Below are 25609 nucleotides of genomic sequence, written 5' to 3'. Positions count from 1 at the left end.
AAACAGTAGACTAACCAAAAAGCTCAGAAGGTGAATCTGAGGAGTGAGATCTCCAAAGGGGCTTTGAAAGCTCCAGCACATTCCTGGGGATCCAGAGGCTATGCTCATACTTAGGAAAGACCTGAGCAGGCCCTTACTTTTTACCTCTGATTGATCTTGAGGCTCTGTGCAAGAAGGAAGTAAAGGCTCAGGTAAGTTGTTACCTGCTTGGTTGTGTGTTGATGACATGCCCCACCATGCTCACAGAGTCCCCACCATGCACACAGAGTCCCCTGGCAAAGACTGGGAGACTTATTGGTTCCAGACATTTAAGGAAATCCCTGCTTAATCATTAGCTTACCACTAAGTGGTCACACACAAGAGTACACTCTACAGAATTAGTTCAGGAAAGTAACTAAACAAACAAACAACAAACAGCAACAACAGCAAAACCCTGAGGGGGGTGGAGATTCTGATTTCCAGGGCTGCCACATTACATTATTTAAAATGTTTAGCTTTAAACAAAAAATTATGAGGCATGCAAAGAAACAAGAAAATATGGCTCATGCACGGAGAACAAAATCAATCATTAGAATTGTTCCTGAGTAAGCACAGGTGTTGTACTTACTAGACAAAGACATTAAGTCAACTGTATTAAATATGTTCAAAGAATTAAAAGAGACCATGTTTAAAAAACTAGAAAAGTATGAGAACCATGTCTCACCAAATATAGAGAGATCAGTTATAAAAAGAACCAAATAGAAAGTCCGGAGTTGAAAAGTACAATATTTAAAATAAAAAAATTCACTGTGGGGCCTCAACATCAGGTTTGAACAGGCAGAAGAAAGAATCAGTGAACTTTAAAATAGGTCAATTGATATGATATAGTTTGAGAAACAAAAATAAAAAAGAATGAAGTAACTGAGAAAACCTCAGAGACCTGCAGGATACCATCAAGCATGCCAACATAGACACAATGGGAGTCCCAGGATAGGAGAGAGAGAAAGAGGCAGGAAAAAATATCTGAAGAAATAATGGCCCCAGACTCCCTGTATTTGATGAAAACATTAATCTACACATCCAAGAAGCTCAAAAACTCCAAACAGGAAAACTCAAAGAAATGCACATTAGACATATCATAGTCAAATGGTTGAAAAACAAAGAGAGAAAGAATCTGTGTTACTGAGTCCAAGGTCGTACTGCTCACTGCACAACAGGCCAATAAATCAAGAGACAAATTGTTGGGGCAAGGAAGGAATAATGACTTTATTTGGAAAGCCAGCAGACCTAGAAGATGATGGACTAGAGTCCTAAAGAACCATCTTTCCTGAGTTAGAATTCAGGTTCCTTTTATACTAAAAGGGGAGGGGGGGTGTGGTTAGTTGTTGCAAACTTCTTGGTGCTGGAATCCTTTGTTCTTGCAGCTGTCCATGTAGGTCAGGTAGGTCAGGTAACGATGTTCCTGTAAACCTCCAACAAGACAAATGTTGTTCTCTGTTCTGCAACTTTTTATCTCTATATGAATGGAAAAGAGTTATACCTTTAAAGGTCAGAGCCTTGAGAACAGGCTACCCTGTATATTTCAGGCTATAGGCAACATATTTAACTTCTAGCAAAAGCAGTAGAATACAAAGGTTAAAGTAAAAGAAACAGATCCAATATGGAGTCAGATTTGTTCTTCCCTATTACATAAGCAGCAAGAGTGAAGCAACTCATCAGGTCCATGGGATCCTTAATAAGATGGAAAGTGGGGTGGCATATTCAAAGTGCTGAAAGTAAAGTACTGTCAACCAAGAATTCAATATTCCGCAAAACCATCCATCAAAATTGAAAGAGAAATTAAGACATCCTCAGTTAAGAACTGAAAGACTTTATCACTAGTAAACCTGCCCCACAAGAAATAATGAAAGGAGTCCTTGAGGCTGACATGAAAGGACACTGGACACAAACTCAAATCCATGTGAAGAAATACAGAGGGCCAGTAAAAGTTACTACATAGGGAAATATGAGACACAGTATAAATGTATTTTTTGCTTATGCTTTTTTCCTACCTGATGTAAAAGTAAAAAGATAACTACATAAAGCAGTAACTATAAATCTGTATTGATAGACACACAACTGATCTTGTATATGTTATTTTGTTTCCTGCAACTTTACTGAATTCATTTATTAGTTAAAATGGTTTTTTGGTGAAGTCATTAGGGTTTTCTATAGATAGTATCATGCCATCTGCAAATAGTGACAGTTTTACTTCTTCCTTTCCAATTTGGATGCATTTTATTTCCTTTTGTTGCTTAATTGATCTGGCTAGGACTTCCAATACTGTACTGTATAAAAGTGGCGAGAGTGGACATCCTTGTCTTGTTCCTGATCTTAGAGGAAAAGCTTTTAAATTTTTACTGTTGAGTATGATGTTAGCTGTGGACTTATAATATATGGCCTTTATTATGTTTAGGTACATTCCTTCTATTCCTAATTTGTTGAGAGTTTCTATCATAAGAGGATGTTTGAATTTTGTTTGAATTTTTTCTGCATCTATTGAAATAATAATATGATTTTTATTCTTCATTCTGTTAATGTGATGTATAACATTTTCAAATTTGCAGATGTTGAACCATCCTTGCATCCCAGGGATGGATCTCTCTTGATCATGGCGTATGATCATTTTAATGGACTCTTGAATTCAATTTGCTAGTATTTTGTTGAAGATTTTGCATTATGTTCAGGGATATTGGCCTGTAATTTTCCTTTCTTGTTGTGTTTTTGTTTGACTTTGGTATCAGTGTAATGCTGGCCTCATGAAATGAGTTTGGAAGTGTTCCTTCCTTTTCAATATTTTGGAAGAATTTGAGAAGGATTGGAATTACTTCTTTAAATGTTTGGTAGAATTCATCTGTAAAGCCATCTAACCCTGGGCTTTTATTTGTTGGGAGGTTTTTGATTACTGATTCAATCTCCTTGTTCATTATTGGTCTGTTCAGATTTTCTATTACTTCATGATTCAGTCTTGAGTGTTGTGTGTTTCTAGGAATTTATCCATTTTTACTAAGTTATCTAATTTGTCAGCATGTAATTGTTCATAGTTGTCTCTCACAATATTGGGGATTTCTGTGGTATCAGTTGTAATGTCTCCTTTTTTTGTTTATAATTTTATTAATTTGAGTCATCTCTCTTATTTTTCTAGATAATGAGCTAAAAGTTTGTCAATTTTATTTATCTTTTCAAAAGAAACTTGCTAAAACAATTGTATAAGCAGGCTTGTATATAAGCTCAGAAACTAGAAAACTCTAAATTGTTTAAAATGCCTACTATGAACAACTGGCTGAGAATATGTTTAGCCTTAAATTATTTACTGTATTCAGATCCCTTTAGTAAGTAGAACTCATAAGAAATGTCAATATTCAGGGCTGTTAGATTTAAATTTTTAAGTTATACATCAAATATAATATTTCTATGTAAATTTTTAAAGGTTTTTTCTTTTTTTTTTATGAAGGGCTCTTGTGGGAAGTGTCACATTAAGAGGATTTCCTTGCAGGGGTGGGAAGAAATTTGTATTAGAGTAAATCACGTTAGACAGCAAGATCTTTTATCATTTTTAAGCCCGCAGTTCTGGGAAATGCAAGTCAATTAGAGAAATTAAATCTCTGGTTGAAACAGTGGCTTCCTCAGGTCATATTAACCTCTGTCAGCATGACTACATATAACCTGGAGGAGACCCCATGCATCACACTTATTATATAAAGGAAAGGAATTGAATGAGAGACTCAAGAGTTTCATCAGTTGATAATACAATTCAAGAAGAAAAGAGAAGAAATAATTATAAGTAATCCTGGGGCCGTTTGGAACTGCAGACTCTGATTCATAACAGGAAATTACATAGTAGAGAGTGTAATGCCCACGTTCTACCGTGAAAAAGCCCATTCCTCACGAGGCCATTACTCTAGACATGCCGCTAAATATTACATTTCTTTGTATGGCTAGATTAAATAGTTCAAACCAAATTGCATTTTATTTTCCTCAGCTCTCTTTTTTTCTGTTACTTACATATTTGTCATCTTCGTAAAAGCTTGGTTTGTGCCTGTCCTTGGGAACGTGTTGGTTGGAGCCTCTTTCTGATGGGGGAGGCGGGCTTAGGATGTGTGAGGGCCTCTCCGGTGCCCGCCTGAGGGGATGAGGTGGTGTCTTGGGGCAGCATCTCCCACAGTGACAGGTCTGAGATGCACTCTGTGTTTTCCATTGACTCATCTCTTGATTCACCCGGTGTTTATTGAGCTGCACTGTGTCCCCGTGGGTGCCACTTACTGCACAGCGCTGATAATCTCTGAAGATAGAGATAAGAAAATAAGGCAGTCCCTGTCCTCCAGGGTTTAGAGGACAGACCAGGTGGTCCAGTGCACAGGGCACGAGAATGCACTGGGCCCAGGAAAACGGAGGCGGGACTGGCCCAAACGCCTGGGGGCCCAGAGAGGGCACCTTGGTCCACAGGAGGGTGAAAGGCAGTGACACTCGATGTGGGCCGTGAGGATTGGGTGGGATCTTCACTGGAGTCAGGGGAGGAGGTGGATTCCGGGGAGGGACCACTGAGCTGACACAGGAGGCCCCAGTGTGTCCACGCTCTTGGTGCCCATCTTCCGGCTGGTCGCTGTGGAGGGGATGGGGATGAACAGAGAACTAAACAGGGCCCCTGCCCGTGTAGCTCTGCGGCCTGCATCTGGGGTCGTGGCCCTGTGGTCGTGTCATGCACATTCCCAAACCCACGGCCCCACGGGCCAGTCTGTGTTCTGTGTTGAAATGTGTCCTTGCTTCTGCACAGCCTCTTAGTATGCTGTCCACGTGCTGCCGGGCAGGGCGCTCAGGCCCGGCGAGCAAGTCCCTCTGCGGGAAGGTCCGGGGCCCGGTTATCCTGCACTCCAGTGCTCCTCCAGGCACCGGGCCTTCTGCCTTAATCTGAGAAGCATGTTTGGCCTCAGACTCAGCCAAGCTTGGGCCCAGATTCCCAGGATAAAAAACACAAGCTCATTGCCAGGTCTGAAAGGAGGTGACAAGTCAAGGAAGGGGTAGCAGAACTAGTTCCACTGATTAAACTACCAGATACATTTGAAAAGTTTACGACTGTATTTGTGTTGACCTTTACCCAAGATAGTTACAGACTTCAAACAATGGAGGTGGGTTTTGAACCTCTTTTGAGGCATCAGGATTAGAGAGAATCGGGGGATGGGATAGGCTGGGTGGGGGGAGAGCTCTGAGCTGGGGACGAGGAAGCCATCAGGACAGGAAGGGTGTGTCACGGGAGAGGGGCTGGCCAGATGCCAGGCCTGTACAAGTGGAATTGCGAGTCCAGTAGGACCCAGAGTGGGTCTATGGGAGAAGACAGTCCCTGTCCCACTAGGTACTAGATGAATTCCTGGAACTTTTGCTCAAGACGTGCCGCATCTCAGAAGGTTCTGGGAGAGAGCAGCCAAGTGCAGAAGCTCCTGGACTCCATTACCTCAGGCCTGTGCTGGTAACAGACTGGCTGATGCTTACCTGCTGCACGCTGTACTCTTAGCGCCACTCACCACGCTGATCACTCTGAGAGCAGTTAAGGAAGGTGTCGTTATTTCTGTTTTGCAGATGAGGCAGCCGAGGCTCCGGGAGATTAATGGGTTTGCCTAGATCACAGCGTTAATCCACAGGGGAGCCAGGTCCCAAACGTCCTCATCTTCTGAATCCAAGTGTCATTTCCTTACTGTGCTCGGCTGTTTTACCTTCGGGTGGGGAAGGGATCCAGGTGTAAGCGTGTCTGGGGATAGACATACACCCGCACCACCCTGCCAGGTTCCTGGAGGGAATCCCATTGAGAAGCTGCTCAGTGGGGCCATTGCACTGTGGCTTTATTTCCTTGGCCAGTGGTTTCATTGGCTCCAGAGGCACTGGGATTGTCCCGGGTTCTGTCACCTGGTCTTCACTGGCTCACATTCTCCCCCACACGTTAGCCGTGACAGTAGTTTTCAATATGGGGAAATTGCTAGAAAAAGAAAAAATAAATTGGTGCTAAAACTTCTCGAAGTGTCCTTGGTGCCCTTAATCCCAGTGCCCTCGGCTCACAGAAGACACGTGGTGAGATGTCGTGGGCCTCGGTTGTGTGTCTTCCAGGGGATTCCACTGGCAGCAAGCCCGGGCACCTGAGTGACTGTGTGTGGTCTCACCTTTCAGAGCTGCCAACTTCAGGAACTTCACCTTCATCCAGCTGAATGGGGAGTTCTCTCGGGGAAAGGGGCTGGACGTGGGTGCCCGCTCCTGGACGGGCCGCAACGTGCTGCTCTTCTTCTGCGACGTGGACATCTACTTCACCTCCGAGCTCCTCAACACCTGCAGGCTGAACACGCAGCCAGGTGGGGCTCCCCTCCCGAGCATCCTCTCAGCTCGCCCCGACGACCCGCTCCTGGATCTGCCTTATTTACCCCGCTGACAAAGACAAGACAAGGATGCCGTCTGGTTTGATTCCTCCTTTGGTGTCGTGCTGGGGGCCTGTCAGCCACCATAGCTCTGGGACTCTTGGTCCCAAGTTCGTGTGTACAGCCCCTTTTCCATTCTCCCCTAGGAGGTCAGCTTTAGGGGATGACCAGGGAGCGGGTGTGGTGGGGAGGACTTGGGCCTGGGAGGCGCTGCTGAAACCAAAGGGAAGGAGTGGCTATGGGTGGTTACCAGGGCAGGAGGGGCTCCAGACAGAAAAAATCCACAGTATGAAAATTGTTCTCATAGCTTTGACTCAGCGGCAAGGCTGATACTCAGCTGATAACCACTGGAATGGCCATGTCCGTTGTTCAGATACTGAAATTCTTCTGTGAAAATTGGTAAAGAGCAGCTACCTGGGGCCCCCAAAGCCTTTTCCTGCTGCCCGAGGTCACCCTGGCTGACTGCCCCACGAGCCAGCAGTTAAAGGGTTAAGGTCTGACAGGACAGGGGCACTGGGGCCCTCTTTCACACCCACTCCCACTAGGTGTGCCCAGTGCCAGGTCCACTGGCCGTCAGAGCTTGGAACGTTACCCCTGTGCTGGGAAGTGGGAATCCGAGTGTGTCCATCTGGTCTACCTGCCACAGTACTGCTAAGGTCTGTGTCAGAGTCCAGTGGAGGGAAAAGGGATGGTGGACGCAGATCCCTAGGGTGTTTCTGACGGTCGCATATAAATGAACAAACCTAACAGCTTTATCTGTCGCTTAGCGCATATGTTTGTTTTCTGGTTTGCAGGGAAGAAGGTATTTTATCCGGTCCTTTTCAGTCAGTACAATCCTGGCATAATATACGGCCATCATGACTCGATCCCTCCCTTAGAAAAGCAGCTGGTGAGTACTCCCCCCGAGGGGCCTTGGTGGGGCTCTGTTTCATGTCTTTCATCACCAGGGGCACCTGACCATGAGTGGAGGTGAGTGGAAACCTGTGGATTGCTTCCCAGAGTAATTTGTAAGTGTGACAGGTGTTCTGGCCTTTGTTCCCAGCGCCTCGTTGATTAAAAGTGCTTGCAGTATTTAAAAGTGGAAAATAAATAGGAACAGTACCTTACAGAAAGGTAATTTCATAGTTTTCTTCTACGGTTTTGGAAACCAGTATTATTGCATTATGGTTGCAGCACATTTCCCCTTTATTATTACAATCCTATGAGGTAAGAAAGGTGAGATTTAGGTTCCCATCTGGCAGGTGGAAAACAGAAGTCAGGAAGAGGTGGCTGACCCCCTCCCCCCCCCACACACAGGCACACAGTGGGGCAGGGGCCAGGTCCCTGCTCTCCGTCACCATTCCCACATTAGCATCAGAAGTGTCACCAGCAAGGTGGCTTTCACAGGAATATGGGAGGGACTTCTGTGCTAAGACCCCAGCCGCACAGGTGATGGGTAGGGGACCCACACAGGCTCTCTGTAAGCTGAGATGTCTTCGCTGGTCCATTCAGCAGAGAGTGCAGGCAATAGGAGGACGGGGTGAAGCCTGCAGAAGGTCCCTGTGCCGCTGGAAGGTGTGCCTCTCCGAGGCAAAATGTCCCACTGTTGTCATCGCCAAGCTGGGCCGTGATCTTCTGTAGAGACGCCAGCGGGGCTTATCTGAAGCTGTTGCCAGCTCAGGCTGAGCCTTGGGGGCGGCGGTAGGAATTGCCTCAAGCGGCTCTCTCTCCTGTTGAGGTGGCGAAGCCGTGTTTCTTTGCCTCTCAGGGTGGAGAAAGGAAGCCGCTGTCTGACCATGAGGAGGTGATGGGACTCAGTCTCCCATGCTTCCCTGCAGTGGGAAAGTAAACTGATTTTCATTGAAAATGTGTTCTATGGAATTCTTTGGGAAGGCTGATTCTGTGTTGAAGCTTCCAGAAGTAGGAAAACCTGTTCTCTCCCACCCCATCCTGGGTCCCCATCTGGCAGCTGATGTAATGATCTTTTCCAGCCTGGGTTCCGCTAGGCTGCACCAGGTTCATTTCTCACCATGTCTTAGCGTGGTTTCACTTGCGGTGTGAGGCGCACAGCACAGTAATAACACCGTTCTCTCTTCCCCCAGCGAAATTGTAATACCGCACATTCGTTGTGTATCTGTACGTGCTGTGTGTATGCATGTGCTTTATACATAAACACAGTAAGAGTTTTTCACTCCTACTTAGAGGTGATATCACTCCTGTTGCGATGGAAAAACTTCATGTTTCCTTTCCATAGAGTTCTAAGCTTCTAATAGGGCTTCAGGGGGGGAATGGGATGCAGGATTTATTTTCTTTCAACCAATCAGAATAAAAGTTCCTTTGATTTTAAATAAAGTACTGCTTTACATTTGACATTGAATAGGATTAATGTTTCAACTTCAAACCAAGACCTTATTTGCTTTCAAGGAATTCATTTCACAATTTAAAAGTTTTATCCTTTTATTGCCATTCCTGCAGGGAAGCTCAAGGTCTGGCATGGTCCAGCCAGCTTCTCAGGTCCTCAGAATTAGTGGTCAAGTCAGAAACAGAACTCAGATTGCTGTGTCCACAGCTCCGAGGCCTCTGAGTTATCCTGCAACCTTTACCAGTCGCCTCCAAATACAACTGAGACCTTCCATAGAGCACACAGGTCTGGTATTATAGGAGTCAGTATTTATGGCTATTTATCCCAGAAACAGCAATTGTCTCTGAGACAAAAGGGTCTCCGTCAAAAAAGAAAAGCATCCATTATGTTCTTACTGGTTGAGCCGTTTCTGGAGCACTTGCTGCCCATGGAGAGCTAGTTGAGGTGTGCGTGGGGCAGTCAGGGACTGGAGCAGTTTCCTGTGCTTGGCAGGGATGCCCCAGGTCATTTCACTCACTCACTTCTTTCTCCTAGACTCGCCCAGGGTCACACAGCCAGCTAGAGCTCAGGCCAAGACCGGGATTCCCTTATCTAGTGTGGCAGAGACAGATTTGCTTAAGATCTAGGTGAGAGCAGAAATAAGAGAGGAAATGACCAGAGGAGAGCCTCAAACTCCAGAAGTTAATATGGTGGAGAGAGAACATGTGGGTGCAGAGAAGGTATAAAATAACAGGTAGTGATTGGAGGTGGGTGAATTAGGAGAGACTTCCTGCCAGGGGTTCCTTTTGGCTCAGTCTTGAAAGATACGACACATATATATTAATAAATTCTTAGAGCCTTCACTGGAGGGCATCAGTATCAAGGTGAAGGGAAAGCCCAGGTCCGGAATGCGGCTGTGACAGATGACTGCCATGTGCAAATGGGAGACTTGGCCAGCAGCCCTGCAAATACGACCTTGGTGGTCAGTGTACCACTTATTACTTCTGGCTGTTGCCACTGACAGTTGATAACGTTTGCCTGCAGATAGAGGCGAGAAACCAAATTTATGGGGATATTTTTTGTGTTCAGGTTACTTCTTTCTTTACATTTGAGTACAGACCGTTAGTAATCAGTAGTAAGTGAAATCATGGGATTTCATACTAATATTTAATTTGTAGAGTTTTAAACCTGAGGTGAAACTTGCTGATGCTTTAATGTAGGAACAGCCTTACGAGAAAGGAATAACCCTCATTTACGTAACTGCTAACTTTAGACCTCCCCTCTCTTGGTTCGAGCCTTGTCAGTTCCTGCTGAGGCCACTACAGGAGCCATCTAGATCCATCTCTCCCTCACATTCCAGTCTCTCCTTCACCCTCGGCCAGACACGCGTTTCCAAAACACAGATTAATTCCACTAAAAAGAACCTTTGAAGGCATAAAGCCAGTGGTGTGCTCAGAAGTGTTTAAAGCCCACTCTCCGAAGGCGGAAGGAGCTGGCTCCCAGCGTTGGCTGTCTATCTTCGGGGCATCAGTCCTCCCGCGGGGCCTGGTTCAGGCTCCCCCCATGACGTCTCTGGACAGAGCTGGGAAGAGACTTCCTTGCCCAGGCGGTGAGCTGGTCCCGGCCGTGCCAGCACAGCCCTGAATTCTGATTCCTTGGGGGATGAACTGCCCTCCACAATCTGACTCTCGTACTTATCACCGAGGAAATGTCTGCAAACCCGACCCCAGCACCTGGGCTTGGCGCCAGCCGGGGCACCCCTGCCCCGTGTCTCCTGAGCTGCCCTCCCCCGAGGGCCATCTCCTCTCCGGCGCTGATGCCCACAGTGCCTGGCCGCTCCCTCTGCCATGTGGTCCTGCCCTCACTGTCTGACGACTGGTCAGCGTACGCCTGGTCCGCGGGCCCTGTCCTCACCTCTCTCTCATTACACCCTTCTCTCTCCTTTAGTCCAAAGAGTACTTCACCACTGACCTGCACTTCAATTTAAACTTCTAAAAAGTGCTGGCTGGGCCTGGTCCATCCTTTTAGTCTGTTTCTGTTTGTTCAGGAAGCAGACATTCGCTGAGAACAGAAGTCACATTAACAGATGCCATGTCCGTGGCCTTTGGGCAGCTGGCACTCTGCCCATGTTGTCCCGTGTAACACTCAGTAAGGTGAAAAGGAGTGCTACGCTCATGTCATGGGTGAGAACATTGAAGCTCAGAGACATGTGTCACTTGCTCAGACGCCCTCGGCGCTGGGTGGCAGGTCGGGAACTCTAGTGATGGGACCAGACTGTGGCAGCTGGGGGCAGGGGCACGTTCTCCACCTCCGCGTGCTTCCAGAGGGCAGAGGGTCTGACTTTGGGTTACAGGCTCCCTGGGCAGAGTCCTGGTCCAGCACGATGCCCTTCAGAAGGCACTTCATTTTTTTTTTTTTTTTAATTTATTTTTGGCTGTGTTGGGTCTTTGTTGCTGTGCGCGGGCTTTCTCTAGCTGCGGCGAGCGGGGGCTGCTCTTCGTTGCCGTGCGCAGTCTTCTTATTGCTGTGGCTTCTCTTGTTGCAGAGCACAGGCTTTAGGTGCGCAAGCTTCAGTAGTTGTGGCACGTGGGCTCAGTAGTTGTGGCTCGTGGGCTCAGTAGTTGTGGTGCACGGGCTCAGTAGTTGTGGCTTGTGGTCTCTAGAGCACAGGCTCAGTAGTTGTGGCACACGGGCTCAGTTGCTCTGCGGCATGTGGGATCTTCCCAGACCAGGGCTTGAACCCATGTCCCCTGCGTTGGCAGGTGGATCCTGAACCACTGTGCCACCAGGGAAGCCCCAACACTTCACTTTTTCATGCAGATGCCGATGAAAGGAGACTTGTAGAAAAGTGTGGGTTAGTACAAATCCTGGAGGAGGTGGCAATTGAGTCCATTCTTAGACCAATTCTTTGAAAGCTGTGGCTTGAGAAACGCCTCATTCGTCAAGAAATGGACACCGTCACGGCCAGCCTGGTGCTGGTCTGGGCTCGTCTCGACTGGCTGAGTGATCGTGGGCAGGTCATGCTGCCTCCCAGCCCGAGGCCCGTGCACACCACACGCAGCCCCTGGGATCCTGCGCATGTGACCCCTGAGCCTCAGGGCCCAGACCATGTGGGGTGTACGGGGGGCGGCAGCCCGGCCTCGGGACCCCTGCAGCCCAGGTTGTCTGCCGCTCACCGCGTGACTGCACGGCCCGGTACACGGTGAAATCACAGGCCCTCGGTACTCAGGATGTACTAAGACTTCAAGGCAACAACAGCAGAGCCTCACACCAGGCACGAGGCCTGTAAACCTGGGGCCCGTGGGGTTTCTGGTGACGTGAGGCAGGCCAAACGCAGCCTCGGTTCCTGGGAGACTCTCTCCGGTTTAGAGGAAATACTCTGCCTGAGAATTTGTAACTGATTTTATTTTCCGGCCCAGATTGCTTCCCCGGCATTTGCCAAGTCAGCCATGTGGAGCCCCACAGGCGCGGCTGAACCTGTGCTGCCTCAGGGAGGAGCCTTCCCACATCTGTGGGGAGAGGCGCTGACTTGTGCTTTGTGTTTTGGTCCTGATAGGAAGTGATCACTCCCGTCACGTGACCTCCCCCAGAGCGCGTGTCTGGGGGCTCCCCGAGGGAGGGCGGGCCTGCCCACTGTCCAGTTGTCCGGTTGTAGTGTGTCGTGCCGGGCAGAGCCTGCTGGGATCCGGGTGCAGAGGGTGCTGGGGGTCGGGAGGGGGCATGGTCATGAGGACACAGCACTGGAGGCAGAGGGGTGAGATCCAGGGCAGGGGGATGGTCCTCTTTATCCTCTCCATCTCCTCCACGGTAGTAGACGTCACCCGCGTGTGTAGCTCCGTATAGAAGCTTGGGGCAGAGGTTCTAAGAAGTCGAGCCGTCTGCTTAGAGCCCAGGAAGGGGAAAGCGTTTCTGCCTGTGGGTCCAGAGCCCAAGGTTCTGAGAGCTTCCTCAGTGGACTCCGAGGCCTGGGCTGAGCCCCTCGCTGCTGAGAATTCCCTACCCCAGCTGTCTCGTTTCCACTGGCCGGGAGCTCCTCACTCGTTCCTTGGAGAAGGAGTGACTGAGTGTCTGCTGGGTGCTGAACAGTGATCGGACCTGCACCTCCAGCCTGAACGAGACCAAGGCCCTGAGCTTACGTTCACCAGTGGTGGTGGGTGAGGATAGCAGACGGAAACAGCCCCCGGACAGGAGAGTTTCAGAGAGCCCTCACGTTACAGAGAAAATAAACCAGCTGATGTGACGTGACACTGGCTGGGGGTCAGGGTGACCGCTCTGAGCAGAGCCCGGTGGTGAGCAGGAAAGGGCGACCCCAGCCGGGCAGACTGCAGGTGTCCAGCCTTGGATACCTGTGAGCTGGCACGTTCGAGGGGACAGGGGATGGACAGGGCAGACAGGGGCAGGTCACGTGGGGCCTCTGCAGGCCGGATGTTCCTGTGGATTTCATTCTGATTGCCTGGGGGAGGGTGCAGTTAAACCCCCGAGGGCTTGGAAGGGGGCTGTGCTGCGGCCTGCCGCACGCTCGAGGCCTCATGGGCTGTCGAGGGCACTGCTTCAGTTAGCGCCCAGCCCACCTGAGCGGTGTGGACTTGGCACGTGCACCCGTCTTGCCCGCACGGTACATGCCGAGGGCACCACCGGATCTCTTCCCACCAAGGGCTGAATTTCGACGTACTGTTCAGATACTGGCTTTTCACGGCCTGCCAGCTTTAAAGCCCCTGTTAATAAGTGTTTGTGTAGCTCATTCCCTGCTCGCAAGTCACTTTGCCTCTGTCACACTGTCCCCAGGTGAGGGTCATACCTTGCCGGGCACTGTGTCCACTCAGTGGGTCCTGGGAGGCTACCTCTGCAGTCCCTCTAGTGTTTCTTCCCAAGCGCTGGCCCACTGCTTTCCCTGTGTGGAGCTTTCTCTCTTAAATGCCAGGTAGACCGCTGCCAAATATTTGAAGTTCAAATGCTGCACGGCTCTTTGACTGCATTTTTTTAATATATAAATTTATTTATTTTATTTTATTTTATTTTATTTATTTTTGGCTGTGTTGGGTTTTTGTTGCCGCGCGTGGGCTTTCTCTAGTTGCAGCGAGCGGGGGCTACTCTTCGTTGCGGTGCACAGGCTTCTCATCGTGGTGGCTTCTCTTGTTGCGGAGCACGGGCTCTAGGTGCAAAGGCTTCAGTAGTTGTGGCACACGGGCTTCAGTAGTTGTGGCATGTGGGCTCAGTAGTTGTGGCTCGCGGGCTCTAGAGCACAGGCTCAGTAGCTGTGGCGCACAGGCTTAGCTGCTCCGCGGCACATGGGATCTTCCCGGACCAGGGCTCGAACCCATGTCCCCTGCATTGGCAGGCGGATTCTCAACCACTGCGCCACCAGGGGAGCCCTCTTCGACTGCATTTTTACCCAGCCATGTCTGTGTCCTGGCCACCAGAAAGGACAGTGAGCCATTAGCTGTGGCAGAGACAGTGTACCTGCCATGACTGGGATGGAACAGAAAACATTTTTAAAAAATGACTCAGTGGACATTTTTCCCGACTTTCCTGCCCTGTGAAATCTTTCCAGCTGATACTAATGACACTTGTGGCTGGGGAGCTACTGTACAGCAGGCCTTTGTTCTGGAGTCGAGGGGGAGAGACAGGCCTCTCCCGGCCCTTCTTCTCCTTGGTCCTGATTTGTGCTAACCATAGTGTAAGTGACATCCATGTGTAGGTTGTAGTGAAATAAGACGGTTTCATAGGTTGCAGAGTTCAGGAAATGTTAAGTCCATCGCCGCTTCTGCAGGCCATTTGTCAAATGTAGTTTAGCCTGTGGTACAGGTGCAGTGAGCCCTCGGGAAGGTGGAGGGCAGCGAGGGGGTGAGTATTTGGGTGTCAGGCTGGGAGAGCCCTTGGGGCGACTTGGCTCAATCTCCTCATTAAAGGAACAGAAACAGAGCGACTGAGGGGCCTGCCTGAGGCAGACACGCCGGCCAGAGGTCTCGCCGGGGCGGGGCGAGCTCTCTCCAGTTAGCGGGCCACGAGCCGGGCACGGGGGCCCTGCTGCGGGGCCTCCTTTCCTCCTAACACCTACGCGAGCGACCAGGACAAATGCAGAAAAACAGCCATTAGGGTCGCAAACCCACTCCCAGGATTAGTGCAGCCAAAAATACGTAACAACAAAAACCATTTTAAAATTAGTCTTGCTGCTCCAGCAAATACGTTAGAAACGTACTTGCAGAGTGAGACACGGGGCAGGGCCAGGCCTGGCTTTTCATAGCCGGTCCCTGCCCGGAGGCCCCGCACGTGCGCGGGGCGCAGCTGAGGTTAAAACGGGCCGCGGAGGAAGGGACAGGGCGTGTCCTCAGGACCTGGCCTCTCTGCGCCCTTGTCCACGGCCAGCAGCGCAGCCTCGGGTTTTCTTTTCAGTCCCTGAGGGAGTCTGGTTCGCGCCCCGGGCCAGGGTGCCTGAATTCTAGGTGGTTCTCTGTCCTTCTCTCAGCTTCCTGAGCCCTTTGCTGGCCGCCCGCCTGGCCTGTGGGCCCCAGGCCTCCTTCTCACCGTGCAGGTGTCAGGCCAGATGTGTAGTGGCTTTTCCCTGGCACCGCCCCAAACTGGCTCCCCACCCCGGCCCCTGCTGCGCTGTCAGTGTGTGTGTGTGCGTGTGCGTGTGTGTGTGTGTGTTCAAGCCTCTGCCCTGGAAACATTCCGGCCACAGGTGCCCAAAATCACAGAGCCCCTTGGGGACGGGTGGCTTGCTGTGTCCTGACTGTCGTCCACGTCCCCACCCAGGGGGTGGCTGTGTGTCAGCGACGCGTCCCCCATGTGTGACACCCCCATCCGCGTCCACTCTGTCCTCCTCCCTCAAGTGACGGTGCCCTCCCTGCAGGTCATAAAGAAGGAAACTGGGTTCTGGAGAGACTTCGGGTTCGGGATGACGTGCCAGTACCGGTCCGACTTCATCAACATAGGTGAGCCCGGGGCCCTGGTCCCTAAGGAGGCCGCTCTCCGGCCACGGATGTGGGCGCTGGGCTGAGGGAGCTCGGGGCAGTGGGACCCTGTCTTCTCCTTCAGCACCTCTCAGTGTCCCTGGGGGAGGACAGAAATGAGGGCAAAGTCAGGCTGTTGCATCAAGGCGGCTTCGAAGCAAGTTGTCCAGGGCCTCCCTCCAGCCGGGCCGGGCTCCTGTGTCCTCCACACAGAATGTCCTCCTTGGAGAGGGGATCCACCAGAAAGAAGGGCAACACGGAGGACTGGGGAAAATCACACACCAGGAGGATCCCGGTTTCTCTCTGCTGAACCTGTGAAAATTCCAGATGTCACTTCAAGTCCGGAGTGCGCAGTCACTGTCAACAGGCACACATATGTGTACGCAGATGCGTGGACGCGTGCACACACACACACACACGTACATGCACAAGCCGCGCACACACACGGCTCCCAGAACACAGAGAGGAAAGGCCTTCTGCTTGCAGATAAGGGGCCGAGTGTCTCAGCGGCAGATGGACCTCACAGCCATCGGGGGGCATAGTCAGGATCAGCACCGAAGGTCTCCTGTCCCCTGGGAAGTAGCACACACACACACACACACACACACACACACACACACACACACACCCCACGGCAGCACCTACTCAGGCGCCTCTGGTGGGAATAGATCTGTGGATTGTACACGACCGGGGATGAGTGGACAGGCCCAAGCCTTGACCTTGGGCCCAGAGGCTCGGGTGGACCCTGAGCGGGGTGGAGCTAGAGGCCCGCCCTCACGTGGAGATTCCCACCCCTGCGTCCCCCTGGGGCCCCTCAGCCCCCTGTCTTGCTCTCTCCTGGCCCCCTCCCCTCCTGCCCAAGGCTTAGGGCTTCTCTCTGTAAGGTCAGTGAGTCGGTCTGAGGAGCCCGGTTTCTTTTGTTCAGAAGTGCGGTGGACAACAGGGCGTACAGGACCCTCGAAGAGATCACCAAGTTAGAAAGATTAAAAAAACCCGAACGTCTTGAAGTCAAGTCCTGTTAGAAGCAGCAGGACGTGGGGGACGTGGGTCTCTGAGTGGTGGGTTTGCTCAGGTTCCCAGCAACTCACCACGGGTGCTCCTTGATTTCTTTAAGAAGTCGTCCTAAATGATTATGTGCAAATCTAATTTCCAAAAGTGAAGTATTTTTAAAATGTTCTGAAGGAAATTTCCATTTTGAGAAACTCTTGTTTCCTTGCTCTGTGTACAAGCAAAGGTGATTTTGAGATGATGTACATTTATCAGTTTTGGAGTTATAACACACTGGATTTTCCTAACGATAGAGCATAGCTGTCACTGACAACCGTGGGGGTGGCAGGCGGGAAGGGGGCTCCTGCTCAGAGCCTCTGGGTCACATCTGGACCCCCGTCGCTCTTTGCCATCCTGTGCATATTTGCAGGTGTCTCACTTGTACGCCTTCTATTTAGTAAGTAGTAATGATACCGGTGATGAGAAATCCATCACAGCCAACCAAGCACTGCCCCTTACCCTACTGCCTCATCTGGTTACGGCACCTGCTGCATTTCACGGTAAAGAAACTAAACTTAAGAGAGGGAAAATGGCCGCTGGTATGATAACCAAGACTCGAATTCAGGCCGTGACTCAGGATCTTCCTGTCCCGCGTCCGGGGGCCGCACGGCACCCACGCTCACCACCAGGGGTGCAGGCTGGGTTCCCCACTTCCCCCTCCAGTGGAGGTCTCCATTGGAGCAGCGTGGCCTGGGGACTGCAGGGAATTGGGGGCTGTGCGACAAAGACACTGAGTCACTTCTCCACAAAAGGTCCAAGAAATCTCCTCAGTGAGAAAGGAACGGTGACGACAGAGAGGCCAGTGCTTCTTGGTTCTGTCTGGGACGCCGTGGCTTGAAGTGAAGAGAAGATGTGAGGCCGTCTCAGTTTTCAAAGGTGACCCTTCCTCACTGTGTGAAGGAGTCACTATAACGTGAAACGAGATTCTCTGAGTCAAACTTCAGAACTGTCAGGCCAGTCCCTTTAAAATGACTCCTTTCACCAGCCTGTGGAGGACACACAGCTTCGGGGACCCCCTTTAGTCGATAGGAGGAACAGTGCTTTAGTGGGATGTGAATTTTTCACACCGCAGGGCCCTGGTCTGTCCTCTGCAGTGGCAGGAGGAGGCCACGTTCAAAGAATCCCACAAGGTTTCGTTCAGAGGTTTTGGTTGGGACGTTGGGACGCTGCGGCAGCCCTTGGTCTAAGGCTGGGGTATCGCTGACCCCAGAGCTGTTATAACTGCAGCCAGCCACGCTGCTGGGGGCTCCTGGGAGCAGGCGAGGCTGGGGTGCTGCGTGCAGTCACGCTGTCTCGGAGCTGGAGCCGCTGCCGGCGAGGCCCTCTGTGTCTGGGGTGTCTGAGCTCTCTGACGCCGGTGGACGCTCGTCACTCGGCCGGGCGGGGAGACCTCCCCGAGATGCTCCTGCCTTCCACGCAGCGCTCCGTGCTGGTGCGGATCAGGGGACCCCGGCAGCGTGTTCAGCAGTGTGTTCTCTCCCACAGGTGGGTTCGACCTGGACATCAAAGGCTGGGGTGGCGAGGACGTGCACCTTTACCGCAAGTACCTGCACAGCAACCTCATCGTGGTGCGGACGCCCGTGCGGGGCCTCTTCCACCTGTGGCACGAGAAGCGCTGCGTGGACGAGCTGACGCCCGAGCAGTACAAGATGTGCATGCAGTCCAAGGCCATGAATGAGGCGTCCCACGGGCAGCTGGGGATGCTGGTCTTCAGGCACGAGATAGAGGCCCACCTCCGCAAACAGAAACAGGAGACAAGGAGCCAAAACACATGAGCTCCCAGGGGCCCCTGTGGGGAGACCGTTTATTTTTTTCCTTTTGCAATTACTAAATGAATGGCTGCAACAAGGAAAAGATTGCCCTGAAGGGCAAGAAGAGAATTTGACTGATGAAAAGAATTTGATTAGTAAAGCAGGTGAGGGGAGAGCCTCCTGTTTCCCTCTGCCTGTTTAGCTTCTGCAACAGGAACCAAAACCTGGCCTGCAGAAACAGCCCAAACGCACCCGTCCGGTGTCTGACAAAGGCTGCCTGATCGTGAGATTGTGAGCCTAATGGTGTGTTTACAGCAAAGCAAGGGCTGTTTGTTTTCTATGCTTACTGAAATATTCATGAACGAAGACCAGTTTTGTAAAAAGTTCATTAGAATGGAAGGCCAGCACATCCCTCCCCATCTGAGTGATTATCAGCGGGGCTCTAGTGTCTGGGATGCTGAAATGTCAGGAGGCCTGTGAGGAGAGACCGTGTGAAATTCAAAGATACACTCATCGTGATCTTTGTGACTGTATCAAGCAAAACCAAATGGACTAAACACGAAAAAACAACCATAGCTATTGTATCATCTCCGCCCAAGATTAACCAAAAATAACCTGCTCATCCATCTTTTTGGTTGTAGTTTTAACAATCTCTGTTAATTTTATTTAAAATGCACTTTTTTGGCTTATGAGTTATATTCTGCTTATTTAATTACCAGTTCGCAAGCCTTACTAAGAGAGCATAAGTTAGCTACCTTTTTACAGTTTTTTGAGAAGATACTTTTAGCTGCATTATGAGAACTTTCAGTTCAGAGAATCGGATTGTTACCCACATCCGAGGACGTGGCAGGCACTGACCCTGCGGGCACTGGACGGCAGACGGTCATCGTGGGGAAGGCGTGGCCTGGGGCTACTGGCTGAACGAGACACACGGATACTTTATCTGAAGAGTATTTCCGGAGAGGAGCAACTGAACACTGGAGGGAAGGGAAAATGTACTTTTTACCTTAACAGAAAAGGGAACATTCAGACTGGTGATAGAAGTCAGAAAACACATTTTCTCCTCAGGGGAACTGGGGACCACTTTCTTACCTGTTTAAATAAACCAAAGCAGACTGTGTGAACCAAACATTCTCTTTTCCAAGCAGGGTGCTGTTCCTGGCTTCTAGCTTCCACGAGAAGAAACGCAGGAAAATGTCTTTTGTGAAAGGTCACTCCATCTGCCAGCATCCAGCGGGACGGAGGATTGTGCTGTGTGTTCACCCACCCCAGCCAAGGGGCAGTAACTAATTATTTTTTAAATTAAGCTGTTCTACCCAGTCAACCAAGATGCTTCTGAAAATCGCCTTTTATTATAGTTTCCAACTATTTAAAAAAAAATAAACGCAGTTAACATTGAGTGGTTTCTACATTCATGTGAAAATTATTTATTAGCCAGCACCAGATGCATGGGCTAATTATCTCTCTGGGTCCTTTGCCTTCTGTTTGCCCACAGTCGACTCATTGTTTAAAAGCTTCAGGAACATTCAAGCTGTTGGTGTGTTTAAAAAAAAAAAAGCTTTGTATTGATTTGTACTGGTAGTTCATAAAATTTAATTAAAACCCAGGACATGAATGGAAGGTGGCATTGGACAACTAATAAAATGTGATTTGTGGGTACGATTTCTTCTTGGATTAAGAACACCACATCTTTAGTTTTTGGAGAACGGTCTTCTGTGTGTGTAGACCAGGGTTCCCTGGCTGTGGCCCTACAGCGTTTCAGGCTAGATATTCCCTGCTGGGGGCTGTCCTGTGCCCCCAGCATCCCTGGCCTCTCCCCCCTCAAAGCCAGGAGCATCTCTCACCCAGGGGGACATCTAAACTGGCTCCTGTCACCGCCAGGTGTCCCCTGGGGGGAACTGGTCTAGAGGGAGGAGAGAACAGTAGTGAAGAACCTGGCAGTTAATACAGTCCGCTCCTCCTTTTTTGATTAGGAGACATTGAGGAATGGTTTCCAGGAGCCCTTTTGGCTGTACGTGCATTTCGTACTTCCACACACGGGGCTGGGGGAGGAGGCTCCAGGCACCTGTCTGTCTCTCCACTGCGTCTTGGGCTTGGTGGGGCCAACCTTGCCCACTCCTGCCGTCTTCCTCTGGGTTGGGAGGTTGCTGTCCCAGCAAGGCCAGCAGCGGGAGCGAATGTCTGGCTGTGGAATGAGATCTCGGGGTCCCAGGATGGGGGCTCCAGGCCGCACTGTGGGGGGACCAGCCATTTGTGCAGGTTTAAATTGCGTATCATGGGTGCCTGAGGCAGGGGTTAAAAATGTGATTTTAAAGGATGCTGAGGGTGGCTGAAGAGACAACAGCATAGTGTCAAACTATCCCTCTTTTCAAAGCTTAGGTAGGTAAACAGTTTTATCAAGAGGCAGGAGCCCTCGCAGAGCACATGCAGGAGGGGTCTGTCTCAGCTTGGTCTGTAACACATACCACAGACAGGGCAGCTTCATCAACCGACGCTGATTTTCCCAGGATCTGGAGTCTGAAAAGTCCAAGGTCAAAGCACCGCAGATCAGGTGTCTGGTGAGGACCCCCTCTTGCTGTTGTCCTCACATGGCTGAGAGCAGACAGAGGGCTAGCTTTCCTTCATATTCTTAAAAGGACACTAATCCCATCATGGGGGCTCCACCCTCATGACCTAGTACCTCTCAAAGGCCCCACCTCCAAATACCATCTCATTAGGGCTTCAACTTAAGAATCTTATGGGGGCACAAACATTCATTCCCTAGCAGGACCTGTCCCATTCCCTGCCCAAGATACTTATTTGTAACGGAAGGGTTGCTGATGCCCCACTGGAGCATTATAATCAGGGACTTGGCATTTAACCTTAGACAGCAAAGGACGGCAGTGATGAACGACATCTTCTAAAGGAGGAAGGATGCTACCAGGGAAGCACTGAGGCTGGGGCTTGTCTGAGGTCCCTTCCAGCTCTGCATCCTCCACTGTTCTGACTGTATGTAAATCGCCCAGGAACTGGCCCCAGTCACCCCGCTGGAGCAGGGTCCCTAGTAGAACCTGGGGTCCCGCCCAGCAGCCATGCACCAACCAGCCTCGTGAGAGCCAGTTGCTGGCACTCCCTCCCGCTCCTCACTTGTAACCTAAAGACACGTTGGCAGCTTGCAGTCAGACCCGGCGGGGGGATGGTCCTCCGCTGGCATCCGTGGGGGCTGCTTTTGTGCAAGTCTTTTATGTAGGATGCACTGTATTTGCAGTTTCAGTTCAGCGTGGAAATTAGTATCAGGGTTTCCCCAGCCACATGCCTGAGTTCAAATGCAGTTCTTTCACTTCCAGCCCATATGATCTTAAACCTGACACTCATCTCCACCCGTTTCCTCATTCAGGTTCATGAATGCAATCACATTTATATCATACGACCGACCATGGAATTAGGACACGTCATGCACGTAGCAGGTATTCACATCCATTTGTTATTATCTGATACTAATTTTGCATTCACAACTGTGTCCGCTGTACTTCCCAGCGCGCCCTGCACCTCTTGGGTATAATCAGACAATGGGTCACACAGTAGAGATCGTGAACCCATCATGCGTGCACCACTGTCATTTATTTCTGTCATTCTGAAAACAGTTTCAGTCTATCCACAGAAGTGTTAGTAGGAGTGTAAAATATAATGAATAGTTCCTCCCTTAAATTCCGTGCTCAGTGATTTTGAGTTGGTGACCCCCTAGGCAGTTGAGAGGCATTAGAGGTTTTTGAAGTAAAAAGCATAGCCAGGCACCTTATATACAGAACGCCAACCTTCTAAGGCAGCTAATGTCATTACTTCCATTTTCCAGGTGCAGAAAACCAAGGCTCAGAAATGGTCAGGAACTTGCCCAGGGGCCTGGCCAGAAATTGGCATCATTTTCCCTCCCAGGACCAGCTCCAGAGGGCTTGATGGTCTTGGGGCAGGGGCAGGAGCTTTGGCCCGGGTGGAGTCCAGCACCTGTCCTCTTGTGCCTCGGGTTCTCACTGCCCCTCCAGCTCTGGGTCATCACCGGCGGGTTGGAGGCCTCAGAAGCCAGCTCTCCAAGCAGGATCCCAAGGTGTTAGATGTAAAGTCTACCTTAGGTTGGAGGGGAGGGCAGGTGGAAATTCTTGCTTTTTGGAAAGGATTTGACATTGTTTCTGAGGATTGCTGATCAGAGAGAATGCCCTTGGGTGGGCCCTTGGAAGGGTGGGTGTGTTTTACTCCCAACACCCATCAAATAGCTGGCAGCTTTGTGTCGTCCCTATTCTGATGAGCTTTGTATCTGAATTCAAAGCTGTTTCTCTTGGCAGGACTCAGGGCTTTGCTGTTGATGCTGCCAAAAACTATGGGGCCTGTGCCAGTTGGTTGGGGGATTTGGGTGGTGGTTTTTTCCAACACAGAGAGAAAATGTTCTCTTCAGTCAGCAGAGGTGCTCTTCAAACATCTCTGCGTCACTGAACCTCTGACACACCCTCTGGAGTAGCCAGCCCAGTGCCCCTCGGCTGTGTCTGCCTTGTCCACTCTTCCAAGGGGCAGGGGTGGGGAGACGAAGTGACACTGTGCTGCCCTAGGCTGTCTTGGCCTCTGTCATCATGCAGAGGTTCAGAGAGGGCCAGGCCACCTTCATGGCCTCTGCCCAAGACTCAACTGGTGGCTGGCTGTGCAGATGGCCTGCCTTCTACACACAGGCAGTACCCGGGGTGGCAGGTGGGGACGCTGGGTGAACTGTACTTATTCTTCAGCTACTTGAGGGTCAGACATGTTAGCTTGAATCAAGGTGAGTACAGCACCACTGGCAACTCCTTACCTCAGTCATCAATCCCCCAGCTTGTAACCCCACCACCAAAACCACCTCCAACTCCAGTGTTTACAAATCTACAACAATTAACATCACCTCTTTGGCTGGGATGTCAAACCTCATTTGAAAAGGGTAAGAAAAATAAACGAAAATTAAAGACAGACCCCACAAAACATGTCTTGATACATTTAAGAGGATTGAGATCATATCGAAGATCTTTTCTGACCACGAAAGTATGAAACTAGAAATTAATTACATGAAGAAAACTGGAAAATCACAAATATGTGGAGATTAAGCAACATACTACTGAATAACCAATGGGCCAAAGGAGAAATTTTAAAAATACCTTGAGACAAAAACAGAGACATAATATACTAAAATCTATGGAATGCAGCAAAGGCAGTTCAAAGAAGGAAGTTCAAAGCGATAAATGCCCACCTCAAGAAACAAGAAAAGCCTCAAATAAACAACCTAACTTTACACCTCAAGGGACTAGAAAAAGAATGAAGTTTAAGGTTAGTAGAAGGAAGGAAATGACAAAGATCAGAATGGAAACAAATGAAATTGAGACAAAAAAAATAATAGAAAAGATCAATCACATTAAGAGCTGGTTTATGGAAAAGATAAACAAAATAGACCAACCAGTAGCTAGCCTCACCAGGAAAAAGAGAGGACTCAGATAAAATCAGAAATGAAAGAGAAATTACAACTAATACATCAAAAATACAAAGGATCACAAGAGACTACTGTGAACAATTATGTGCCAACAAACTGCACAACCTAGAAGAAATGGATAAATTCCTAAAACATATAACCTACCAAAACTGATTCATGATGAAATAGAACATTTGAACAGAATGATTAACAAAGAGATTGGATCAGTAATCAAAAACCTCCCAACAAACAAAAGTCCAGGACCAGATGGATTCACTGGTGAATTCTACCAAACATTCAAAGAAGAATGAATACCAATCCTTCTCAAACTCGTTCAAAATATAGAAAAGAGGGGAGCTCTTCCAAACACATTTTACAAGGCCAGCATTACCCTGATACCAAAAAGGGACAAAGATGCCACAAAAAAAAAAAAGAAAGAAAGAAAAGAAAATTACAGGGCTTCCCTGGTGGCGCAGTGGTTGAGAATCTGCCTGCCAATGCAGGGGACACGGGTTCGAGCCCTGGTCTGGGAAGATCCCACATGCCGCGGAGCAACTGGGCCCGTGAGCCACAATTGCTGAGCCTGCGCATCTGGAGCCTGTGCTCCACAACAAGAGAGGCCGCGAAAGTGAGAGGCCCGCGCACCGCGATGAAGAGTGGCCCCCACTTGCCGCAACTAGAGAAAGCCCTTGCACAGAAACAAAGACCCAACACAGCCAAAATAAATAAATAAATTAATTAATATTTAAAAAAAAAAAAGAAAAGAAAAAGGACACAAAACTCAACAAGGTGTTTAAAAAAAAAAAAAAAAGAAAGAAAATTACAGGCCAATGTGCCTGATAAACATAGATGCAAAAATCCTCAACAAAATATTAGTAAATCGAAATCAGCGGTACATTAAAAGGATCATACAACTGTGACCAAATGGAATTTATTCCAGGGATGCAGGGATGGTTCAATACCTGCAAATCATTCAAAGTGATACACCATATTAACAAAATGAAGGATAAAAATCATATAATCATTTCAATAGATGCAGAAAAAACATTTGACAAAATTCAACATCCGTTTATGATAAAAACTATCAGCAAAGTGGATACAGAGGGAATATACCTCAACATAATAAAGGCTATATATGACAAGCCCACAGTTAATATCATACTCAATGATGAAAAGCTGAAAGCATTTCCACTAAGATTAGGAAAAAGACAAGGATGCCCACTTTTGCCACTTTTATACAGCATAGTATTGGAATTCTTAAAGCAGTAAGGCAAGGAAAAGAAACAAAAGGCACCCAAATTGGAAAGGAAGAAGTAAAACTGTCATTATTTTCAGATGACATGGTACTATATATAAACCCTGGATATTCCACCAAAAAAACTGTCAGAACTAATGAATGAATTTTGTAAAGTTGTAGGATACAAAATTAACATAGAGAAATCAGTTGCATTTTATACACTAATAACAAACTATCAGAGAATTTAAGAAAACAATCCCATTTACAATTGAATCCAAAAGAGTAAAACACTTAGGAATAAATTTAACCATGGAGGTGAAACACCTGTATATTGAAAACTCTAAGACATTAATGAAAGAAATTGAAGAAGACATAAATAAATGGAAATATATTCTGTGCTCATGGATTGAAGAAGTACTATTGTTAA

The 25609-nt window shown here is 49.1% G+C and overlaps 1 protein-coding gene across 11 annotated transcripts in view; it reads left to right on the top strand.

Annotated features, from left to right (window-relative positions):
* Positions 1-19886, top strand: part of CSGALNACT1 (chondroitin sulfate N-acetylgalactosaminyltransferase 1) — a 321372-nt gene extending 301486 nt beyond the window's left edge. For all 11 annotated transcript variants that reach the window (XM_061177598.1, XM_061177601.1, XM_061177602.1 and 8 more), the window contains 4 exons: positions 6175-6353; positions 7211-7305; positions 15590-15671; positions 18222-19886. In XM_061177598.1, the coding sequence (XP_061033581.1) occupies positions 6175-6353; positions 7211-7305; positions 15590-15671; positions 18222-18511 (646 nt within the window). In that variant the 3' untranslated portion in view covers positions 18512-19886. The remainder of the gene's footprint in view (positions 1-6174; positions 6354-7210; positions 7306-15589; positions 15672-18221) is intronic.
* Positions 19887-25609: the final 5723 nt, after the last annotated feature.

The sequence above is a fragment of the Eubalaena glacialis genome, chromosome 20, assembly GCF_028564815.1.
Source record: "Eubalaena glacialis isolate mEubGla1 chromosome 20, mEubGla1.1.hap2.+ XY, whole genome shotgun sequence".
NCBI lineage: Eukaryota > Metazoa > Chordata > Mammalia > Artiodactyla > Balaenidae > Eubalaena > Eubalaena glacialis.
This window is presented reverse-complemented; position numbering and strand designations above follow the sequence as displayed.